This window comes from Hyperoodon ampullatus (genome assembly GCF_949752795.1).
Source record: "Hyperoodon ampullatus genome assembly, chromosome: 4".
Lineage (NCBI taxonomy): Eukaryota > Metazoa > Chordata > Mammalia > Artiodactyla > Ziphiidae > Hyperoodon > Hyperoodon ampullatus.
Window position 1 is genome coordinate 159,437,430 of NC_136917.1, and position 22,550 is coordinate 159,459,979.

Consider the following 22,550-nt stretch of genomic DNA (forward strand, 5'->3'; position numbering starts at 1 on the left):
TTTTCATATTTGTGATAAAAGCTGCAGAGAAGACTGTCATGAAAAATAAGTTCTCTGGAGTTTAGAATAGCTGTCATCCAGGATTGTCCCATGTTTTTATTCTGATTTTCCTTTCCTTCCTCTGTATTTTATTTCCCAAAGCCTCCTTCATCTCCAAAGTCATGGAGGATATACTGTTTCAGCTCAATGGTTGTTAAATCAGGGTTATGGTCAGCTCTGAGTAACAGAAGCATGAAATACCTGTGGCTTTACAAAGACTGAAATACTTTCTCTCTTAACTGAGCTCAGAAAGGCAACCCAGGGCTCACATGGCAGCTCTGCTCTACAGTGTTCTCTGGGATAAAGTTTCTTGTTCCTCTGTCTCCAGGCTATGACTCTCATTCTCACGGTCTAAAAGGGAGCTCCAGCCATCACATTCAGGATTCTAGTGGCGAGATGGAGGGAGGGGAAAGAATAGGTCAGACACATGCCAACAGTCTTCTAGGGAAATTTCCTGGAGGGTTAACAGACAGTACTTCTACTTTTATTCCATTGGCTAGAATTTAGGAATTTGACCATGCTCAGCTACAAGTGAGGCTAGAAAATGTAGTCTTTATTCTGGGGGAGTGAGGTACAGAGACTTATATGTGGCATCAGATAATGAGGCCACTAGGAGTCTCTGTACCAGTAGAATGCCTTTAGTATTTTTTCATACTTTAAATTCAATCAAATAATCCTTTTAAAATTAATTTTATGAATCCTATCATGTGAAATACAGACACACACACACATACACAAGAACATAAAACACAAAAATAGTGATAGGTAGAAATATTTTTGGAAGACATGAAGAAATTCGAAATATTCATCACTCTGACAAATACAGATAAGCAAGGAAATATTGCATTTGATACCATCAGTTTCTTTTTCCATTTTCATTTTCTAATTTTTGGAATAATGTCCACTAGGCATTATGAAGATTAGGATCAGCAACATGAAAATTGGGACTAATTCTATGATATTAGCTGTTGTAGCCAGATCGAACAATCTTGTGAATATCATCTTGTGAATACATATACTTTCAGGACATTGCTCTTCCTACTTCTATGTATAATTTCAGGAATATATGAAACATTAAAATAAAACTCTACATAAGCATGTTTGCAATAATCTAAAAATAAAGTGTATCTTGAGACAGAAGTATAATGACAGTGTGAATGGCCTCTGTTTTATATATATATATAAATACACTTACAAACACACACACACATATGCCTATGCCAACATAGTAGGAATGTTCATACACGTATTTCATCTATCTATATATGAATAAAATATTACTCATAATGGCATACAGAATGTCATTTGCAAAGTTTACTCATGCATATTTGGCTCAATATTTGAATGGCTTCCTTAATTTTCTCTGTGTTAAAACAAACAGTGAGAAAGCAGGATTTGATTGATGAAATGAAACTTTGTTATGCAGTACCTGCACGACTTTGATTGTGACAGGCTTTTTTTTTTTTTTTGTACGCGGGCCTCTCACTGTTGTGGCCTCTCCCGTTGCGGAGCACAGGCTCCGGACGCGCAGGCTCAGCGGCCATGACTCACGGGCCCAGCCGCTCTGCGGCATGTGGGATCTTCCCGGACCAGGGCACGAACCCATGTCCCCTGCATCAGCAGGCGGACCCTCTCAACCACTGTGCCACCAGGGAAGCCTGTGACAGGCTTTTAAGTAAAAAACAAAGTATAATATTAACCACATCAAAGCATGCTATTAAAAAGTTGTGTTTTGTTTTTTTGTTTTTTGTTTTGTAACACATTCTTAAAATTAAATGTTCTAAATTGAAACTTGGTATTTTAACACCACTCTTGCTACACAAACCCTGAATTAGTATGTCTATTTCCCATGTATTTATCCCTTCATTCAACAAATAATTAATTAGTTATTGGCTACAATATGAAAAGTACTTCACAGACCAATACAGGAAATAGAAAATATATAAGACACAGTGTGAGAACTCTAAAAAATCTGACACAAAGAAAAATTAAATAGCACCTATATAAAAAATTAAAATGGTGGTCTGTCAAAGTAAGAAAGAATTAGATAAATGTTATAGTAATTCAGAGAAGCAAGCAGTTACATTGAACTATGTTATCCAAACATTCAAGTGAAGAATTTGAGATTTTATTTTACCATGAATCTAATAAGTTAGGTTGCCACAGTTCTATAGATGCTGGCAGAACACACAAAAATCTGGATCAAAGACTTTATTATCCACAGCACAGCAGGCAGTGTGAGTTTCCCTTGCCCCTCACATGCCATGGGGGGACAGGAAGCAGCCAGGTACATGCCACACACGTAGTGTATTTGGATCACAGCTAAAGAACCCTGTTTTTTGAATCCCCTGTCTTACACAGGTCTGCTAGCACACCTCTCCAACCTTTTTTGTAGAAAAATACATTATCTTTATGATCCAGTCAGAAAACAAGTCTACCCACTTCCCCCAAAGGAGAGGGAAGTATCTCTTTTTCCCAAGGCTGTTTGATATACAGACATCCTTGAAAAGATAGTATGAAACAAAGCTGTCAGTGCCTCTTGCTCAGAAAATGTGCAGAAACACAAAAGCCCCGAAGAGAATTGTCTCCCAAAATAGAGGAGTCTTTGTAAAGAAACACCCTTTAGTCCAGGCCTCAGAGGATAGGTTTTACTAAATAGAGTTTGGAGAATAAGGCTTTTAAGGCAAGCAACGTTGAATGAGCCATATCAGGAAGTAATGCCTACAAGTACACGTGTAGTGTTGTTGTTGTTTTTTTAACATCTTTATTGGAGTATAATTGCACATGTAGTTGTTTTATCACCATCTCTGTGAAACTTAACATTTCCAACAGAAAAACATTATGTAAAAGTTACTGCTTCTTCTTTTATGTATGTTATTATTTAGATATTTCATTATATTTTAAACAGAGCCACATTTTCAAATAATATAAAGCATTTTACCTTTAAATACATATGTTTTAAATATATAATAAATATATATGCTTTAAGTGAATGCAATTGATTATGTGCGAATCTTGGGACTATAAGAATATCCTAAATGGTCAGATTGAAATAAAAACTATTGATTTGAGAGCCAACCTGGAAATAAAACTTGCAACAAATTTAGGTGAAGCCCCCTGCAATTTCATGTGATTTATGAGTATTTGCATTTTGACTGTAAGCAAGAGCTGTTTAATCCAATGGAGAAGAGTAAAATGAATTATTAATCAGATAAATTATCAATTAAGGAAGAATAAAACACTAATGGAAAAAAATAGTAAAATTGAGAATAGAGAACAGGAAGGTAAAACCAAAATTTAGAAGCCAGTATGATTGGAAACTGAATAAGAACTAGACTTAGAAGAAGAGAATGATACTGATATTATTCATCATTGGATCTGAAAATGATGGAAACTATAGTTCCAGGGTCAGATATGTACCTGAGAATGCATCTTGCCAGCAATAGCTATTATACCTGTAAACACCAACCTAAAGGATAACTTAAGGTTTTAGAACACAACATCCTGAAAGTAGGTAGTAAGTACACACATACATACATACAAACACACATACATACACACACAGATAGATAGTAGTAAATTTATTTTTATTAAACATAAAAAAAGCTTTTGTTCAGTATTTGTAACTTTTTCTTTATATACGTACCCCAGAATTCAAATATAATATAAATTTTCTTATATTTAAATCTGCCTGGCAGTATGATGGATTTTAACAATTTACCATGGAAAAGTTGTTACATCATTTTCAAGATGTATCACACTCTCATGAAGAACAGACTTCTTATCCAGTAGATTTACGGGTTTGACATTTGGGAAGACCCCTTCTGTGCACTGGGTATCATACTATCATTAACACGTATTTCCCCACACAAGATGTCCTTATATATCTACAATGAAAACATTCCAAAGATATGAACTTTCCATCATACTTTATCTTCTTTTGACATTTTCTACTTTAGCTAAGCTTGCTCTATACAAAGTCAGTTCAAATCCAACCAATAATATATAATGCTAAAGTTTAGAAGTTGGTAGCAATTATAATCCTAGGCTTTTTGAACTTGTGAAATAGTATCTTACATAACCCCACACATATGGAGAATGGAAAAATACATTCATAAAATTAAGTTGACAGAGTATTTTTTACAAAGACATTTTCAAAACAAGAAAAAGAGCAGAGAAATCTTTTTTAAAAAAAGCAAACAGAAGACATTCTCTAGACTTCTTTGGATTCCCAGTTTTATAAATTAAGAATGAATCGGAAAGAAAATCCAGTCAAAGGTCCAAGTTACAAGCAATACACTTGGAGTGAATATGACAGTATTTTTCTTTGAGAACAGTGCTTACTCAGAGCCCTTTGAAGGAATGACTATACTTATAAGCTATAAATGGCTGATCATTGAATCTTGGGTGATGTTCACATAAGTCAGCATAAGGAAAGTCTTAAATGATACACAGTTACTAAATCATAAATTCGAAGAATTAACTGAACATGCTTAAATATAATTCAATAAAAAATTTTATTCATAAATGGGAGATGTGAAGCTCAGAGAATAAAATACTCATAAAGTGACATTTTCTACAGAATGAGCATTTGCGGTCATGTCTCTTAACTCAGTACAGTGTCATTAATTCTACTACAGAAGAGGGAGTAGTTACAAAAGCAAGAGGACTAGTATCTGGAAAGCAGCACTGAATCACTACAATTAGGTACTGCAACGGGGAGAGAGGTCTGCATTACACATTAGTGCAGGTAATGCATTATTCGGAAAGAATTTTGTGTTTAGAGTATTATGGGAGTAATGCTTTTTATAAGAGAACATTTTCATTTTCAAACAACAAAAGCCAACTTTGTTCAAGGAAAGCAACAAATCAATTTATTGGAAGAATATTATGTAGCTGTCATTATTGGTGAGAGGCCTTAAAAATCAGGTTTGGCAAGAAGTAGGAACAAACAGAAGTTAGGCAGTAAGAAACAATGTCAGATACTCGCCACTGAAACTGCATGTCCAAAGTGACCCTTAATTCATGCAGCTGCCACTGAACTCTGTCTATCATGGCTGCTGAGCTCACCAGGGCTACACCTGGGTCTTAAAACCTTTACCACTGCTGTGAAAAATGTCTCATCTTTGCCTACATTCATCCATCATCTGCTCCGGGGTATGGGAGCCGGTAATTAATATGCATATGTCATTGGTGCAAGTTCTAACTAAAAGGTTAGAAGAAGGAAGTATCTGGTCCCTAGGTGTTATGCTTATGTCTCTGTTTATCAGAATTCATATATTGGAGTGTTCCAGGAAAGCAGGAAGGGTGTTTGAAGGCTGCATGCTGCTTAGTTAAAAAAAAAAAAAAAAAGAAAATGGCTGTATCATATTTTTATTATGTTATTCTCAACCAGTGGTTTATTTTATTATTATTTGCATTTTAATTCTAACCTATACAGGGATGGATTTCTTGAAATAGAGCAGACAATTTTCACATTTGATTTTCTGTCCTCTCATTATGTAGTATATCAAATTGCTTTCAAAAGTACAGTAGTGACATTTACATTTGCTCTTTTGTTCCACGGAGCCTTACTTACCACTTCTCATAATAGAGATTCATAAACATATAATGCATAGGTAGATTAAAATGCATTTATGTATTTTGGGGATGCCATTCAAGATCATTTTTGTAAAGAAAACACTCATTCTACATATCTGTAATGCATTACAAAAGCCACTTTCTTCACCTTCTACTCATGAATTATGCTTTGTTAAATAACTTGGCATAAAGGGCAAAGATGTTAATTTCATTTAAAAATCACACCAAATGGTGTGAAAGTATTAAGAAAACAACACCTTTTATATATGAATCAACTTGATTTCTAGGAAGAAAGGCTAGTTAAAGTCTCTTTTTTGAGATCTGTGACTTGAAAATTAAGAAATTTTTGATAAATTAAAAATAAAACTTTAAAAATATCCAGATAATTTATTAGGTGAACTGGAGCAAATATTAAAATCAGTTATTCATCACAAATGAGAAAATTGAGACCCAAAATTAGATGTTTCACATAAGTGCATATTGTAAATAAATTGTCAAAGAAAAAGAGAAAGCCTCTGTTTTCTGACTTTCTTTCCATTGCTCTTACAATGTTGGAGCTAAAGTGGTATTGCTCTTTTTTTATGTTAGAAAAGTTTTTGAGTCATTTTAATTTAAATCAATCAAAGATGTATCTTTGCCCTTAAAAATATTATAAATTTTAATTTATATTTGCCAGCTGACTAAAATAAAATCCCAGTTCAAATCCAGTATAATTCTTACACAATTGGTGAGGTAAGTATTATTATTAACCCTAATTTATGGGGAGAGATACTGATGGAGAAAACCACCTTGCTCTGGTCTTGTGATTTTTTTTTTTCATCCCCTACTTAGTTTTCTCAATTGAATAAAATAATTATACTATGACTGATTAAATTCACTTTTTAAGATCTTTTATATTTTTATGTCAACCACCTTGCAATTCATTTAGATCTAGTTTCCATTTGTGCTGATTTGCAAGGGTGAATTTTATGGAGTGAGAAAGTGATTCATCTAATTATTTTTTTAGATGGAATATCTATAATCTTGAGTCATTATATTTTTTTCTAAACACATGTTGAAATATGCATATATAAAAATACAGCAAAACATGCTACACAGTTTTATGTGTTTTCGATAAGCTAATAATCTTAGTCAAGCTTTTCTGTCCCAAATCCTGTCTTTTGTCTTCCAGAAATGTTTCTCAAGTTTTACTTTATTGTCCAGTTGTACTAAAACCTAAGTCCAAGTCCTCAGCATTCCTTATTTGAAAATCAAAATATTTTCCCCTCTGTTCTTTTTGCCACCATCCTTTTCTTCCTTATACCTCTCTTGGCCTAGCTGTTAGAATTTTGTGTAGTGTCATGCCCAAGCTTGAATCACTCTCTTGCCTGGAGGTAAAGACCAAATCCTAGCGCATCATCTACAGGCCTATTAAAACCCATGCAAGCTATGATTTGGTTGTTAATATTACTCATGTTCAATTGTGCCAATCTTATTCCCAAGCGTGGAATAACTTCCAGTGACATACATATTTTTCGGCCATCTTCTTTCTTCTATTTTACTTACTAAACAATTTCAGTACATACTTGATTGCTGTGATGGTTTGTGAAAACTTTTCAACCCTAGGGATTATTTTGTTGAAATTGTGTGAGTCATATGTAGTAGAAAATTGATGTACAGAATGTGCAGTAAGTTGTATCACATCTAACAAAGGCAAAATAAACACAAAAACAAATTAAAAATTTGCACTTAGAGTGGAGTCCCTAATAGATCAGGTAGTGTAAGAGATCATACTAACTCAGGTCTATGCACATACTCATGGTCAATATTTGAGCATTTTAACACTCCCTAGGGCTTCATTTTTGTTGTTTCTATGTATATATTCTTTGAAACTATATATATATATATAATATATATTGATATATATATTCAATTATATATGTATACATATATAATTGAGAATTAAAAATACAAGTATGTATGTCCCTGTAAAAATGCAGCATGCAGGATTATGCCTGGCTATATGTATGTATGCTTGTGTTTATTTCCAAAATAACTTGCATGTGTTCTTTTCCTATCATCATCACCCTGCAAAACAGTATAATTTGCATTTGGAGCAAATACTTAAAACTGCCATGTTTTGTAATGTATATAATTTTCTCTCTTTCAATTAGGTAGAAAATGGTTGCCCCTGTTCACCAGTTGTGAAGACTTAGGATCACACAACTACAGCTTTGATTCTTCAAGTGTTTCAGGATGTAAATGTAGTCTGACCTTTCCCTGCTGGACAGTTAAATCATGGACACACTAAACAATTTAATTTGGACTGTCCTTCCAAAAGATGCTTTGACTTCTCTCTCGAATGCTCACTAAGCATTTGTAGCTGACAAGGAAAAGGAAGAAAACTGTGAACAGAAAAGTTATCTTACAATGAAAATTACGAGCACATCTTGCATCTGTCCAGTCCTCGTGTGTCTCTGTTTTGTGCAGAGGTGTTATGGAACTGCTCAACACAGCTCCATCAAGGGGACAAGAAACCAAACCAAACACATCGAAGGTGAAACCGAAGTCCACCACCGTCCCAAAAGGGGATGGGTTTGGAATCAGTTCTTTGTTTTAGAAGAACATATGGGACCAGATCCACAATATGTTGGAAAAGTAAGTTTTTCTTTATTGGTTTGTTTTTTTCCTCTCCTGGGAAATTGGGAGGTGGGATGAGGGTGAAGTTGCAGTTGGATTTGAAGAGACATGGAACTTTAAGTGAATTATGTCATAGAATGCTATTTCTTATTCTAAACATTTTAAAATAATAATTATAAAAAAATGAACTTCACCAATCATGTCACATCTCCCTAAACATCGGTTCATACAGACTAGACTGAATGTTCTTTACCAGCATATTACTCTTTCTGTTCTCTCATGTAAAATGGAGACAGTTAATTAAACACACAATTCAGTAATTTTGTCTTTATTACCATGAAGATATATTAGAATTCACCGTGTCATTTATTGGTATGTTGATACAACTTTTTTAATCTATTGCTATTGCACATGAGGCTAAAAAGAAGACACTATATATGACATCTACTATATTTCTGCTAATTGTTACAGAGATGGTATTTGAATTAAATCAGCCTTTAAAAACACATGGATATTTTTCCAATCCCCCAAATTAATTTCCATACAAATATCAATATATTTAAATATAGATTAAATATAAACTGGGTGTACAGGTTTTGTTAAAATTCCAAAAGAATGAAGTTGACAAAATGATCAGTAACTTCAGACCAACTTCCCTTTCTCTCAGAAATGCAGACAAGACAATTTAATGGCTTGTCAAACCCTTTAGGAAACTGTACACTCAGTAATAAGGGACAGTTTAAGCACGTGTCAAGGCTCCAGGATAAAGAATAGAGTGGGAAGTAGAGAGACCTTCTAATAGATTACTGACTGTTGGAAGCAGCCACAGTTAGGTTTGTTCAGAACCTTTGGGAAAAGCAGCAGTCACAGCAGTAGAATCTTTATGACTTGCAGGCTCAGTGACTTCTGCCTCGCTGCTTGACTATTTATTTTCACTTTAGCACTGTTAGTACTAAAAAAAAAAAATATAGTACTCCATCCAAGCCACAGCACTTCCCTAATGTGTAGGCAGTACAGGAGCACAAGCCATCTGTTCTGCCCCTTTTCCAACAGGGACTGGGTTGCAGCTATATTTTCCATACAAGGCACGAGTTATGAAGTCAGAATGTGAAACACAAAAGAGATCTGAAACAATTTTATAATTTTCTTATGTGCATATTAAAACAAGAAGGAAAACCCCTCATATTCATCTTGTGCTTTTTTCCTACAGACTGTTCCATGAAGTAAATGTAGATAAATGTACTAAAGTAAAAACATAATATATTGAATTACTATAAAGTTATTTTTGTTATGAACTTCAAAATCCTTTTTCTATAATCCTCTCAATCCTTGAGAAGGAGGGAGAAAAAAAGGAACAGAAAAGTGTTTCCTTTGTAGAGTACCAAAAGGAAAAATTATATATTATTAAAAAATTATGAATATTTATTTTCACTTTAATTTACCTAAAAAACGGAAACAAAATTTGTTAGAAAAGGTTAGGGAAAGATCAGATAGCTTCTCACTTTTTGGTGGGTCACCTAGTTTGAGTGAAAAATAAACCTCAATCAGTAGATTAGTTGCAAACAGTCTTTCTGGGCTTGGGTGCCAATGAACATATGGTTGAGAGCTTGTTAGCTATCAGGAGGTGGTGATGGCTGTGAATCTGTTCCTTTGTGGAGGTTCTGCGGAAATTGGTATCCATTCTGTTGTAGTATTGACAGACAACTTTAAAGGGTCACACCTAAAGTTGTGGCTCTCCTATTCCCTATCTGACCTGGGGCCCCTCACTCATACATAATCTTTCTACTCAATATTCATCTGCCTTTATGAGCAATTCTAACTTGATTGTGTGGATTCATTCCCCTCATCCATAACCCCCTGCATACGTACAAACACATGTACATACATACATACATATTCACATACATACATATATATGTACATACACAACTGTGACAGTTCAAAAAACCCTGCAAAGTTCAACAATCCACATGTACTTATAATAACCTCCTGTTCCATTATTTTTTTAGAGAAGATAATTTATAATTCACACTTATAAATACATTCATAATGAACGAGAGCCATATATTTTCAAAGTGTTCCTGAATAGAAGATAGAATCATTACAGTTACTATAAGCATGAGAGGGGAGTACCTCCAAAGAGCTGAAAATTATCTCCTTTACTCCCTTCTGTCACTGAAATTCCAGCAGGAATTTTGTCAACAGAAACAAAATAATAATCATACAATACAAAATAATAATCATATAATACAAAATAATAATCATACAATAATCCAATGCAATATTTGTTATTAAAATAATATATTTTCTACATGCATTATATAAGTTTGTTTCCAGTCATCCTTGAGCTCTGGATAGTAATTTTGTGTATCTATAGTTATATTTCACATTATAAAACAACATCTGAAACTTTTGATAAGAGCTCAAGCCAAACTGTTTTGATACTTACCAATTTCTTTGATATTGTTTATAATAATATTCTTTGACTTTTCTTAGTGATTGAGTTTATTATGAGGGAATTTATTTTGTTGACATTGGTCAATATGCATTATTCACTACTAAGAGATTTTTTTTTTAATGAAGCTAAGGCCATGAACATAAGGTAATTTTAATGGTACATAGTATAACTAAATGTACATGTATAATACATACACCATCTCACCATTAAAATATATATATATATATATATATATATATATATATATATAATTATACATGTATACAGATAAATATAGTTGACAATCCATAATTTTTTTTCAGACTGTAAAGGCCATGAGAAATCACATACCAAAACTAGTGTATGAATATATCTCATGGATTTAACCTCATGGACTTATTAAAGATCTTTTAAAATACTTGAAAGATTAGAGTAAGGAAGCTATAAGTAGTAAGTAAGTCCTTTCTTTTTGGAAATAAAGGACTTTTGTTTGCAAGTAAGTCCTTTCTTCTTGGAAAAAAATATGGTAATGTCATTATAGTTTTACAACAAAAATGTTCTCTCTTTTCCAAAATGTATGTATAAACTAATATAGACCATTTAAACTGTTTTTATTTTCAAAATTGAACAGAGTTGAATGAATTTCATTATAAGAACATAATTTTGTATAAAATATCACACATATCCTAAAGTGCAGGCCATGTATCACACCTAGCATTAGAGTAGACTCATTGCCTTCATGAGATAGTAATGATTAGTGAGTAAAGAGCTGAGTTTGAGTTAAGGCTTCTCTGCTTATTATCTGTATTACAACTAGCAAGTGTCTTAATTCCCTGAATTTCTGTTTCCTTACATGTAACGCTGAGAAATACTGTCTGATATTTGTGTTACTAATTCATGTGTGTTATAAAGTTTGGTTTATAGTTTAGATTATGGGTTAGTTAAACCACAGCCTGTGTGCAAACTCATCTAGTTGCATGTGCTGGTATTGCTTGCATACTAAAAAAACAAACAAAAAAAAACAAACTATTGAAAAAATTTAAACAATAATGTTTTGTGATACATGGAAATGAAATGAAATCCAAATTCAGTTTCTGTAAATAATGTTTTATTGGAATACAGCCAGACTTACATTTACATATTGTATAGGGCTGTTTTCAATCTACAATGGTAGAATTAGGTAGTGGCAAGGGAAATTAAGGTCCACAAAGTATAAAATATTTACTAATGAACATTTACAGAAAATATTTGGAACCCCTCTTTAAGATATCTACCTCACCTAGTAGACTGTGAATGCTTTGAAAGCAGGTTCTGGGACTACTTCATCTTCCATTTGCACAGAATCTACCTCAGTGCCTATTGTAATGATCAAATGTGGTAATTCACTGGAAAGGGCTCTATAAACTATAGCCTTTTGTAGTCATGTTAATGGTTGTGATAATTATTTGAAATTATTAACACAAAAATCTCTGTTTATAAACTCTCTGTTAATCTCTCTTTATTAACTTGGTGTTTTTGTTTTTATTGTTGTTTTGTTGCATTACATGCAGTAGTGTAGTGAATGTCCTTTTACACACATCATTTAGCATACATATAGGTGTATCTGTGGGAGAGATTCCCAGAGTGGGATTCTCATTTAAAAATAAATAAATCTTTAATTCTGGTAGATGTTACCAGATCCTCCTCCAGAGGTGGTGGTGTATTTTTCACCTTTTTGATGTATGAGAATAAGTATTTCTCTGCAGCAGTGCCACCAGATAGGATTGTAAAACTTGGAATTTTACAAATATTATAGGTGAAAAATTGCATCTCTGTGTACTTTCAATTTACATTTCTCTTATTATGAGTAAAATTGATCATCTTTTCATAGTTGAAGGGATATGAATATTTCTTTTTTACTAACTGACACTTCAGGCCCTTTTGTTAGTCTTTTTAACTTATACTTGTTGATATTTACATAATAGATGAAATAATTTTTTGCCAGTGATGTTACCAATAATTTTTTCACAGTTGCTGTTTGCCTTTTGACTTTGTTTATAATTTTTGCTTTATAGAAATGTATTATTTTAATTTGATCATTCTTAACATTCCTTTGACTGAAACTACATTTTTATTTGGTTTGGATTCCTCTGAAATTTGAGGATTTTGGTGTTCAGAATTCGTGACAGTAGATTAAAAATGTATTCTTCAGGTCTTAATATCTACAGTTTATTACATATACTAGAAAATATTACTTAATGAATAAAAAAGATGGTGTAAAACTGGAATAGCTTACTTTAGAGGTCAGAAATTATAATTTAAAATACACATGATTTCTTATTTTTGGACACTAGTTATTGGCTGTTTTGCATATATGTTTCATATTTACCAGTAGATTATATCCTAGTGTGCAGGTTGTAACTGCAAAGTATATTGACTCTTACTCGTACATGCTAGGAATATTTAAATATGTGTAACTATTAGAATTTAACTAAGGACATACTTTGGAAATAATGTCTTTTAACACACAAGTGCTGGAAATGAGCTTCATATATTTCAAGCGATAATTGCTTGTGATTAGCTAGCTGTTCTGCTCCATAAATACATATTATTTTCATTTTAAAAACATTGTAGATGACTTCTTTATCCAAGAATTCTTATATGAGAAATAAAGGAAACTCTCTGTTTACTTCAGTATATCTTTAAGTGGATATTATCCACATTTCATTATTTAGTAATTAAAGAGAATAGAATAAAAAAATCATAAACAAGAGGTAAGACACCAAAAACTGTGTCCCTACTTAGTAGCATGTTTTAGGCTAAGGTATCTAATCTATTAACAGTGTTACATTAGGGTTTGGGCTAAATTGACATTAAATATATACTTGAACATAAAAGTTAATAAGAACTTAGATTTTTTTCAAGATAAACAAATGAATTATAGTCTCTGTCTTCACTTCCCTTCATTTACGGTGTATGTTCTTATAACTGTTAGAATTTTTTCTAGATATAAACTGTAACATGGAGAAGATATTGCTTACATCTATGAAGAATTTAGTTACTAAAATTCTACCTCTCACTCCCCTCTTTACCCATGTCCTATATGTGTAAGTAGCTAAGTGTAGACTCTATGCAATTATTCCCAATTTGCTTTATTAAAACAACAACAAACATATAGAGGGTAAGAAAGGAATTCTAGCAGTATAAAGGAACTAAGAAAACATCTTGCCAAATTCCTCAAGTAATAGAAGGCAATGATGCTCGAAACAGTTAGGTGATCTCTTCATGGGAAGGGGGATTAGTTATGACAGTGCCAAAGAGCAAATTGTAAGATGTCTGATTCTTTAATGAAAGTCAGTTTCTAGTATACAGTGCATGAAATTCCCCCCTCATCATCACTATTATTGCCATTAGTTTATATTTTTTACTTTCTTTAAAAGAGCACCTTCAAATCTCTTTTAATATGAAGTACTGTAGCTTCAAATTAAATAAATGATTTTGAGGTTGAAGAGAGAATAAATCATGTATGAAGAATGGGAAGGCTCAGGCTTTTCAGAAAAAGAAAAGATAGCTTTAATGTTATCATGACCTCTGAATTAAAAATTAAACACACAGCAAGAAAAGGTCCCAATTGACATCTGATATTGTAAAGAAAATAATTTTATGAATATTTTTACCATAACTTTTTTGAAATGGAAAATGTCCTGTATCAAAACATGACATTTAAATTTTACACAGGTGACAATGTGATGACATGATGTCGTTTGAAATTAATTCATGGCATACAGTTCCATTATGGATATAGAAATTTCTCAATAGTCATCATGGAAATTTAACTCTTTAGATCCAGTCCTAAAAGAAATTGGGTGCATAAAAAAGAAATTTGATTTTTTATATACTTTATTTAATTTGTAGTGCTATAGAACCTGTTTTTTTTTTTTTTAAGAAATCAGATTTCACTAAGTTCAATTTTACTTTTAGAGAAGAGTGACTTTCTATCTGAACTGTTTAAAAATGTTGAAATTAATAGCATTAACATTCATTATATATAGTGTTTCTCAATGCTACGCCAGAAAAATTTTAAACATCATCAATACAAAGCAATACCTATTATGGACACAATGCATGCATTTATTCACCTCGTGAACTTTTTATCACTATGCAAATGCACCCACCTGTGTCTGTGTGTGTATGTGGGCTTGAGTGTTATCAATGGTGCTAAGCCAGAGGTGACTTTAACCCCTGGGGGTGTTTGGCAATGTCTGGACGCATTTTTCGCCCCTGATAAATTGTCTGTTCACTTCATTTGCATAATCACTATGATTATGGCTCCTTACAGGGTTCAGGAAAATGTCATAATGTGTTTTGAAATCAGAATAAAATATGAAAATGAATATAACTGTCTATATTAGTCTTTATATAAGGGTAACTGCAAATAGAATTTATCATTTTAATTGAAAAACAAAAAAAGGCCCACAAAAGCAAAAGGGGCAAGGGTTCCTGAAAGTTGTAATGTTGTAATTTTTGGTTGCGACAAGTAGGGATGTGGTGCTACTGGAATTTAGTTAGTAGAGGCCAGGGATGCTGCTACACATTCTGTAACACACAGGACAGCCCCCACCAACAAAGAATTATCCAACGCAAAGTGGCAGTAGTGCCAGCCTTGATCCGACATTGACGCCAATAGAACACGTTTTTCTTGATCAAAATGTTTTTGAGTATATTGTCCATACTATTACATCACTATAATGACAGTTTACGTGTCATTTATAATACACATATGAATGACTTTTAAACTTAAGTTTTTTAATGCAATCTGATGATTTATTTTTCTAAGCAATGATTTTATTCCATTGTTTATTTTGATTTCTAATGTGCTTGGACTTATTACTACCAATTTATTTTGTATTTTATGGGCACTATGTTTTCTGTTTTTTTTTTTTTTTTCTCCTTTTATTCTACTATAATAACTTCTCTTGGGATTTTTCTCTGCTGGTTTGAAAGTTTTATGTTGTATGTTTTTGATATTTGTGCTCGCTCTTAATTTTTTTGTGCATTCTTGACTTCACATCAAAACTTAGTGTCTCTATCAGCCTCGTATACAATGATGTAGAATGACCACATTTTGATTACATTATTGTGTTTTCTACTTTTTACATGCCTACTAGCCAAACTGTTTTTAAGCCACCCAATCACTCATTCTTCTTCTTATTGTTATTGTTGTTAGTATTAATGTATAAAGTATATAGTTATTTATATGTTTAACGTATTTAACAACTTTTTTACTTGCCATTGCTTCTATATCAAACTTCTTGGGTTCAGTTTACTTCTTACTGAAATATGACCCGATTTCTTTTTAACAGGTATTTTAGAAAGCTTAAATTTGATACCATTACAGTTACCCTAAACAATATGAATATCTTAGGATGTTTCAACATTAATCACTTTCTCCTTTTTCATATTATATTTGTCTAGCATCTTTTTTTCTCATTTTTTAAAAGTAATTTCCAGATTTTTTAAATTATTATTAAAGTCATTTAAACATTGTCTTGCTTAGATTTACCCAAGTTTACCAGTATCTTTGTTTGTTACTGTGTCTACCACTGTTCTTTCTCCTGGTTTGATTTACTTATTGTCTATATATGGCCTTTATTTATTTTTCTATTTAGCATGAAAGCAGTAAAAAGCTTCCTTTCTTTCTTTATTTGAAGCATTGTTTTTTTGTGTATAGGATTCTAGGTTGAGTTTTTTCATTATCATTTTATTGAAGATATATTTTATATTGGACCCTATGTTTGATCATGAGAAATCTGCTGAAATTCCATTTTAAATTTCATCCCTTTCTCTTAGGTTGATTTCAGGATTATCTCTATGTCTCTTGTGTTCTGTAGACTTACTAATGTGTTTAGGTGCTGAAGACTTTTTTTTTATGGGGAGAGGGGACTTTCTATTTTTATTGGTCTATGTATTAATTAGCCAGAGCTTCCATAGCAAAATACTATAAACTGAGTGGTTAAACAACAGAAATTTATTGTTTCAGTTCTGGAGGCTGGACATCAAATCAAGATGTCGGCAAGGTTGGTTGCTTCTGTAGTTTTTGAGGGAAGGATCTTTTCCAAGCCTCTCTCCTTGGCTTGTAGATTGCTGTCTTCATGTTCACATGGTGTTCTCACTATATGGGTATCTGTGTCCAAATTTCCTTTTTCCATTAAGACATCAGTCCTGTAAAAAGATCCTATCTCCAAATAACGTACTGGGGTTAGAATTTCAACATGTGAATTTTTTTCGTACAAAATTCAATCCATAACAGATTGAAATCAGTATTTTTGTATAATTATTAGGATTTTTATACTTTACAGAAGTATGGCATCCCATCTATTATTTTTTTTTTTTGAATTTTCTTCTTTCTCATTTATTGTTTCATTCTGAAACTTCTATTTGATATAATTTCTCTCAGATTCATTTCTAGCATTCTAATCCTCCCTTCAACTAAGTTGAATAGTTAGTATATTCTTTGACTTAAACTCGAATATTACCTTTAATATAAATTTAATATATTTTTAAATTTTTAGTTATTTTTGGTTCCTTTTCTCCTTTTTATATGTGACCTCTCCTTTCATTTTGACCTCTATTTCTTCTTTTATGACTTTAATTATTGCAAGCCACCTATTTCAAAATCTTGTTCAAATTTTATTATTCTTTTCATGCTTGATTAATTTGCATATTTCTTTTGTCTATCCACAGTCATGGAGATTTGATCCTGGTATGCCTTTTAAAATTTTATATTCACTTGTCTTCAATAGTGTGTGATAAGTGGGAATGAGGATTTTGGTGGGATTTATCTAAAGTATAGCTTGAGGAATATCCATAGAGAGTCACTTATTTCTTTGTTTCCTGACAAAAAATTGGTTTCATAAATCTGAATAAATTTTATTTTTATTTAACATTTTTTTTCTTTTTGTTAGTTGGTTTACAACATTGTATTATTTTCAGGTTTACAGCAAAGTGATTCAGTTAAATATATTTTAATTTTTAATTTTTAACTCTTGATACTTATCCATACCTTTAATGAAAACAGCAACAAAAGAACACTAGTAATACAAAAATAACTCTTGTATCCCTTTCTTCTGGGCTGCAAGTTTGGGTTTCAATTTATCACAGGAAACTTTTTTCTACCAAGAGCTCTTAACAGACCACACGCTTCCTTGCTATTTTTTTAAGCTAGTAAGTAGATAGTCTAATTTTCATTTCATGGAGTTTGTTTTCAAGTAGTCTTGCTTTGTTCAGATATCTGCTTTCTAATTTTATACCTTGAGGGACTGAAAGCCATAGATTCTAATCCTTAGGAGATGTAAAACCAAATCTTCCTGCTCATGACCTGTATCCAGTTTAATTTCCCCCAAAGGCATTGAATGTCTGCCAGTTGCAAATGACTTTCCTGGTAAAAATCTTCTCTTCCTTCCTTTCTCCAGTGAATTACCTTTCACTGTTTATATCTCAGTTGTATTGTACTTTAAATTTATAATTGTTTATAGTAAGAGACGTCTTTATTAGCTTTGTCTGCCACTTTTATTGTCATATGTTACCTCAGGTTTTTCTTTGCACAAAAACAATCTTTGGATTAGGTAATCTTTTTAATATTTCTTCTATATATAAATAATAATATTCTTTTACCATGATTCACTATTTTCATGCAGAAGTAGAAATGAAAATCCAAATACTCCGAAAATGGGAAAGAGTAGAAATATGCATTCCAAAAAATCATATTGCACTTCATAACTAATTGTGGACTGATTTATTTCAACAAGTATTTGCCCTAAGGAAATGAATAGTTTCAACATAGGTATTATATTATTCTCAGGAAATGTTTCATTATTTTATTGATTTTTATCCAAAGAATATTTGAACATTTAATTGCACCAGACCTCACATAACAAAAGCATTTAGTTTGAAGTTGAGCCTAGACAGTCTTCAAATACATCTACTTTTTACTTTTTTTGAATTTCATAAAGAAAATACCAGGCAATTTTTACAAGAATCACAGAGTGAAATATAATGAATTTCTTTCCTCTAGGATTGTTTATGTTTCACACACACACACACACACACACATATATATATATATATATATATATATATATATATATATATATATATAAATGTTTTAGCCATCTCTGCTTTTATTTTTTATTATTTATTTATTTATTTGGCTGTGTCAGGTCTTAATTGTGGCATGTGGGATCTTTCGTTGCAGCGCTTGGGCTCTTTGTTGCGGCACACAAGCTTCTCTCTAGTTGTGGTGCATGGGCTCTAAAGTGTGCAGGCTAAGTAGTTGTAGCACGTGGGCTTAGTTGCCCTGCTGCATGTGAGATCTTAGTTCCCTGACCAGGGATTGAACCCACGTCCCCTGCATTGGAAGGTGGATTCTTAACCACTGGACGACTAGGGAAGTCCCTATATATGGTTTATTTGTCACTATATTTATAGACATTAGAATGGTATATGGTGTGAAATCCTATTCTATGCTAAAAAATAAAATAATATAAAATATAAAAAAAATTAAAATATACTAACTTTATATAGTCTCCTCTTTGGTTTGCTTTGTTTGGAACCATAGCTTGATTTCAGTTTATTTATTTATTTTTTCAAATTTTTATTGGAGTATAGTTGATTTACAATATTGTGTTAGTGTCAAGTGTACAGCAAAGTGAATCAGTTATACATATACATATATCCACCCTTTTTCTTGATTCTTTTCCCACATAGGCCATTATGGAGTATTGAGTAGAGTTCCCTGTGCTATACAGTAGGTCCTTATTAGTTATCTATTTTATATATAGCAGTGCGTATATGTCAATCCTAACCTCCCAATTAATCTCTCCCCCCCTTACCCCTTGGTAACCATAAGTTTGTTTTTTATATCTGTAACTCTGTATTGTAGATAAGTTCATTTGCACCCTTTTTGTAGATGCCTCATATAAGCAGTATCATATGATATTTCTCAGCTGAGTTTATTTTGACAAAGGTTGAAGACTAGGTCATATTCATTCATTTAAAATTTATTGAATACCCCCTCAGTTCTCGTCACTCTACAAGGCATTGTGTATATAGTGGTGAATGAAGCAGGTATCTTGGGCGACATTGACATTAAGCCAACATTCATACAACTAAATATTCAACTATAAACTGTGATGCAGATTATGAAAGTATGTTGTACTTGTGTGTAGTGTTAAACCTAGATTGAGGGTGAGGGAAGAACTCTCTGAGGAAGAACAGGCCAGCATCGAAAAATGAATAGGAGCTAATCACACCAAGTTGATGCTATGCTTGTGTATGATGTTTGAGAATGGGGGAGTGTCCATTATAAAGGAGTAACACATATAAAGATCCTGAGATGGGAAGCAGTTTGTGTATTTGAGGGTCAAGGAAAGACCAGTTGACTCCAATTTAGGGAATGAGCAGTACAGAAGAGAGAGATGAGGCTCATAGATGTTACAGGGTCTCTGGAATAAAGAAATGTGGGCTTTATATTTAGAGAAATGTGAAGACGTTGTTGACTTTAAGAAGAAAAGGATGTAGCATCAATATATTTGTTGCTAAGCAATCACTCTTCTATATGAGCAACAGAATTGCAGGGAAAAAGAATTTCAGGAAAATCAAAAGAAGGTTTCTGTAAAGGAGCTACTATAGCATAAAAAAGGGGGTAATAAACCATAGTTTGCTTATTTACTTTTCCATAATGATTTAAGGGATACTATATTTATGGACCATATAATGTATTATCGACTCAGGGCAAAACTTGACACATACTTGCAACACATATATAAGTAGCAAGAAGTAGCGGAAGGAACATTGGACAGGTAGCCTTGATTTTTCTACTATATAATTTTTTAACCTGGGTAAATCCAAACTTTCAGAACAAAGTTTTATTATGCACATTAAAGAAGTGAATGAATGAGATGATTGCAAGAATCCTATTTCACTCTGAAAGTTTTTGCTTCAACGTAAATCCAACTGTTAAAATAATAACAGCATGCCATACACTGTGCTAAATGTGGAGATTATACTAATGAAAGATACAATCTCAATAATTAATGAAACGAAGGCAGGAAGAGGTGATTTCAAGAACAAATGTTAACATCACAGTGCTAGTGGTGCAGTAGAGGTGCTAAACATAGGAGATGATGGTGCAAGAGGTGGAGTAATATACTTGACTTAGCTCCATTTAGGGAAGGCTCCTCAGAAGAGGAAGAAGTTGAACTAATATTTTGCCATCAATAGAAAATGGGACAGGTAAACTATATTGGTTAAGAGAGACCTGCACTGTAATTTTAGGAATGACATATCAAAATTATATAAGTACAGCTTCCCTGGTGGTGCAGTGGTTGAGAGTCCGCCTGCCAATGCAGTGGACACGGGTTCATGCCCCAGTCCAGGAAGATCCCACATGCCGTGGAGTGGCTGGGCCTGTGAGCCATGGCCACTGAGCCTGCACGCCCAGAGCCTGTGCTCCACAACAGGAGAGGCCACAACAGTGAGAGGCACATGTATTGCAAAAAAAAAAAAAAAAAAAAAAAAAAGTATATAAGTAGAAATTAAGGATATACAAGTACAACAGTTGGAGCACAGATCACATGTTGAGAAGTGGAAGTGGGGATGAAGCCAGACAGCATGACAGGCCACCGAGGGCCAGTGCTGGTTGGAGATTCAAAAGAGAATAAAGCTTATCTCCAAGTGTTTGGGAATGAATTGAAGGATTTTCAAGTGTGAAGTGACATGAGACCTACAGAACAAGTTTGAAGGCAGAGAGGATGCTTTACCATTGCACAAATCTAGACATGCATTTGGTAATTGCAGAATAATTAGAGAGAGTAAATAGATTAAATTTTTTTATTTTAAGATGTAGAATTGACAAGATTTTGCATCTATTGAGAGTGAGAAAGGGGGATGCAGGGCTGTTTGAAGATGTTGGGCAGGCTCCTCCTTAAATTTGGGGGTGGCAGCTAAAGAGTAAAGGAGGAGGATCCCGTCTGGGGGTGACGGTGATGGAGCTAGGTTTGGATAGTCTATGTCCCAGGTGCTTCGTGGGCATGAAGGTGGGCAGGTATGGAGAGATGCAGAACACCGGAGGAAGGATGCAGGCTAAAGGGTAGAAATGGAAGTTACTGGGGTTTAAGTGGTGCTTGAAGCCCTGAATCAAAATTTAGGGAAACATACGTAGACTTCTGGCTCAGAATGGAATTCTGTGGAACAAAATGTTATAAGGGAAAAGAGAAAACTCGGTCTAAAGTTTGCAAATAAAATTCAAGAGGACTTAGAAACAATGGAACAGAAATGGAGTCAGAGTCGATAAATAGGGAGAACAATCTCAGGGACGAGCAATTCATCAACGAAATCTGAAGCATGAGTGAGAATAAAATAACACTGTATTGTATACTTAAAAGATTGCTAAGCAGGTAGAATTTATGCTGTGTTCTTATCATAAATAATATAATAACAACAACAAAAAAGGGCAGGAGGAACCTTTTAGAGGTGATGGATATGTTTATGGAATAGATTGTGGTGATGGTTTCATGGATGTATAATTATTTTCAAACTCATCAAGGAGTATGCATGTATAAATATGTATAGTCTTTGTGTTTAATCATACATCAATAAAGTGGCTTTAAAAAACTGGTAACAATAAAATATTTTTAAAAAATGAGAATTGTATTTCCACAGCTAATTTTTTACTCAGGAAGTTATTTTCTCTGATGAACCTTATTATTTACAGGAGGCTTGCCCATATTCAATAGGATCCAGTAGTGATAGAGAAGGAGGCTATAAATTAACATGAATCCATGTAGTCTTTACTTATTTGCAATAGAACTGTTCATCTTCTTCAGAACTTCTCATT

The 22,550-nt window shown here is 33.0% G+C and overlaps 1 protein-coding gene across 1 annotated transcript in view; it reads left to right on the top strand.

Moving 5' to 3' along the window:
- Positions 1-8,028: 8,028 nt before the first annotated feature.
- The window catches only part of CDH18 (cadherin 18), a gene marked incomplete at both ends in the record, with an annotated part of 338,110 nt that continues 323,588 nt past the window's right edge, over positions 8,029-22,550 (top strand). The window contains one exon of the mRNA XM_079703309.1: positions 8,029-8,256. Within this exon, the coding sequence (XP_079559435.1) occupies positions 8,029-8,256 (228 nt within the window). The remainder of the gene's footprint in view (positions 8,257-22,550) is intronic.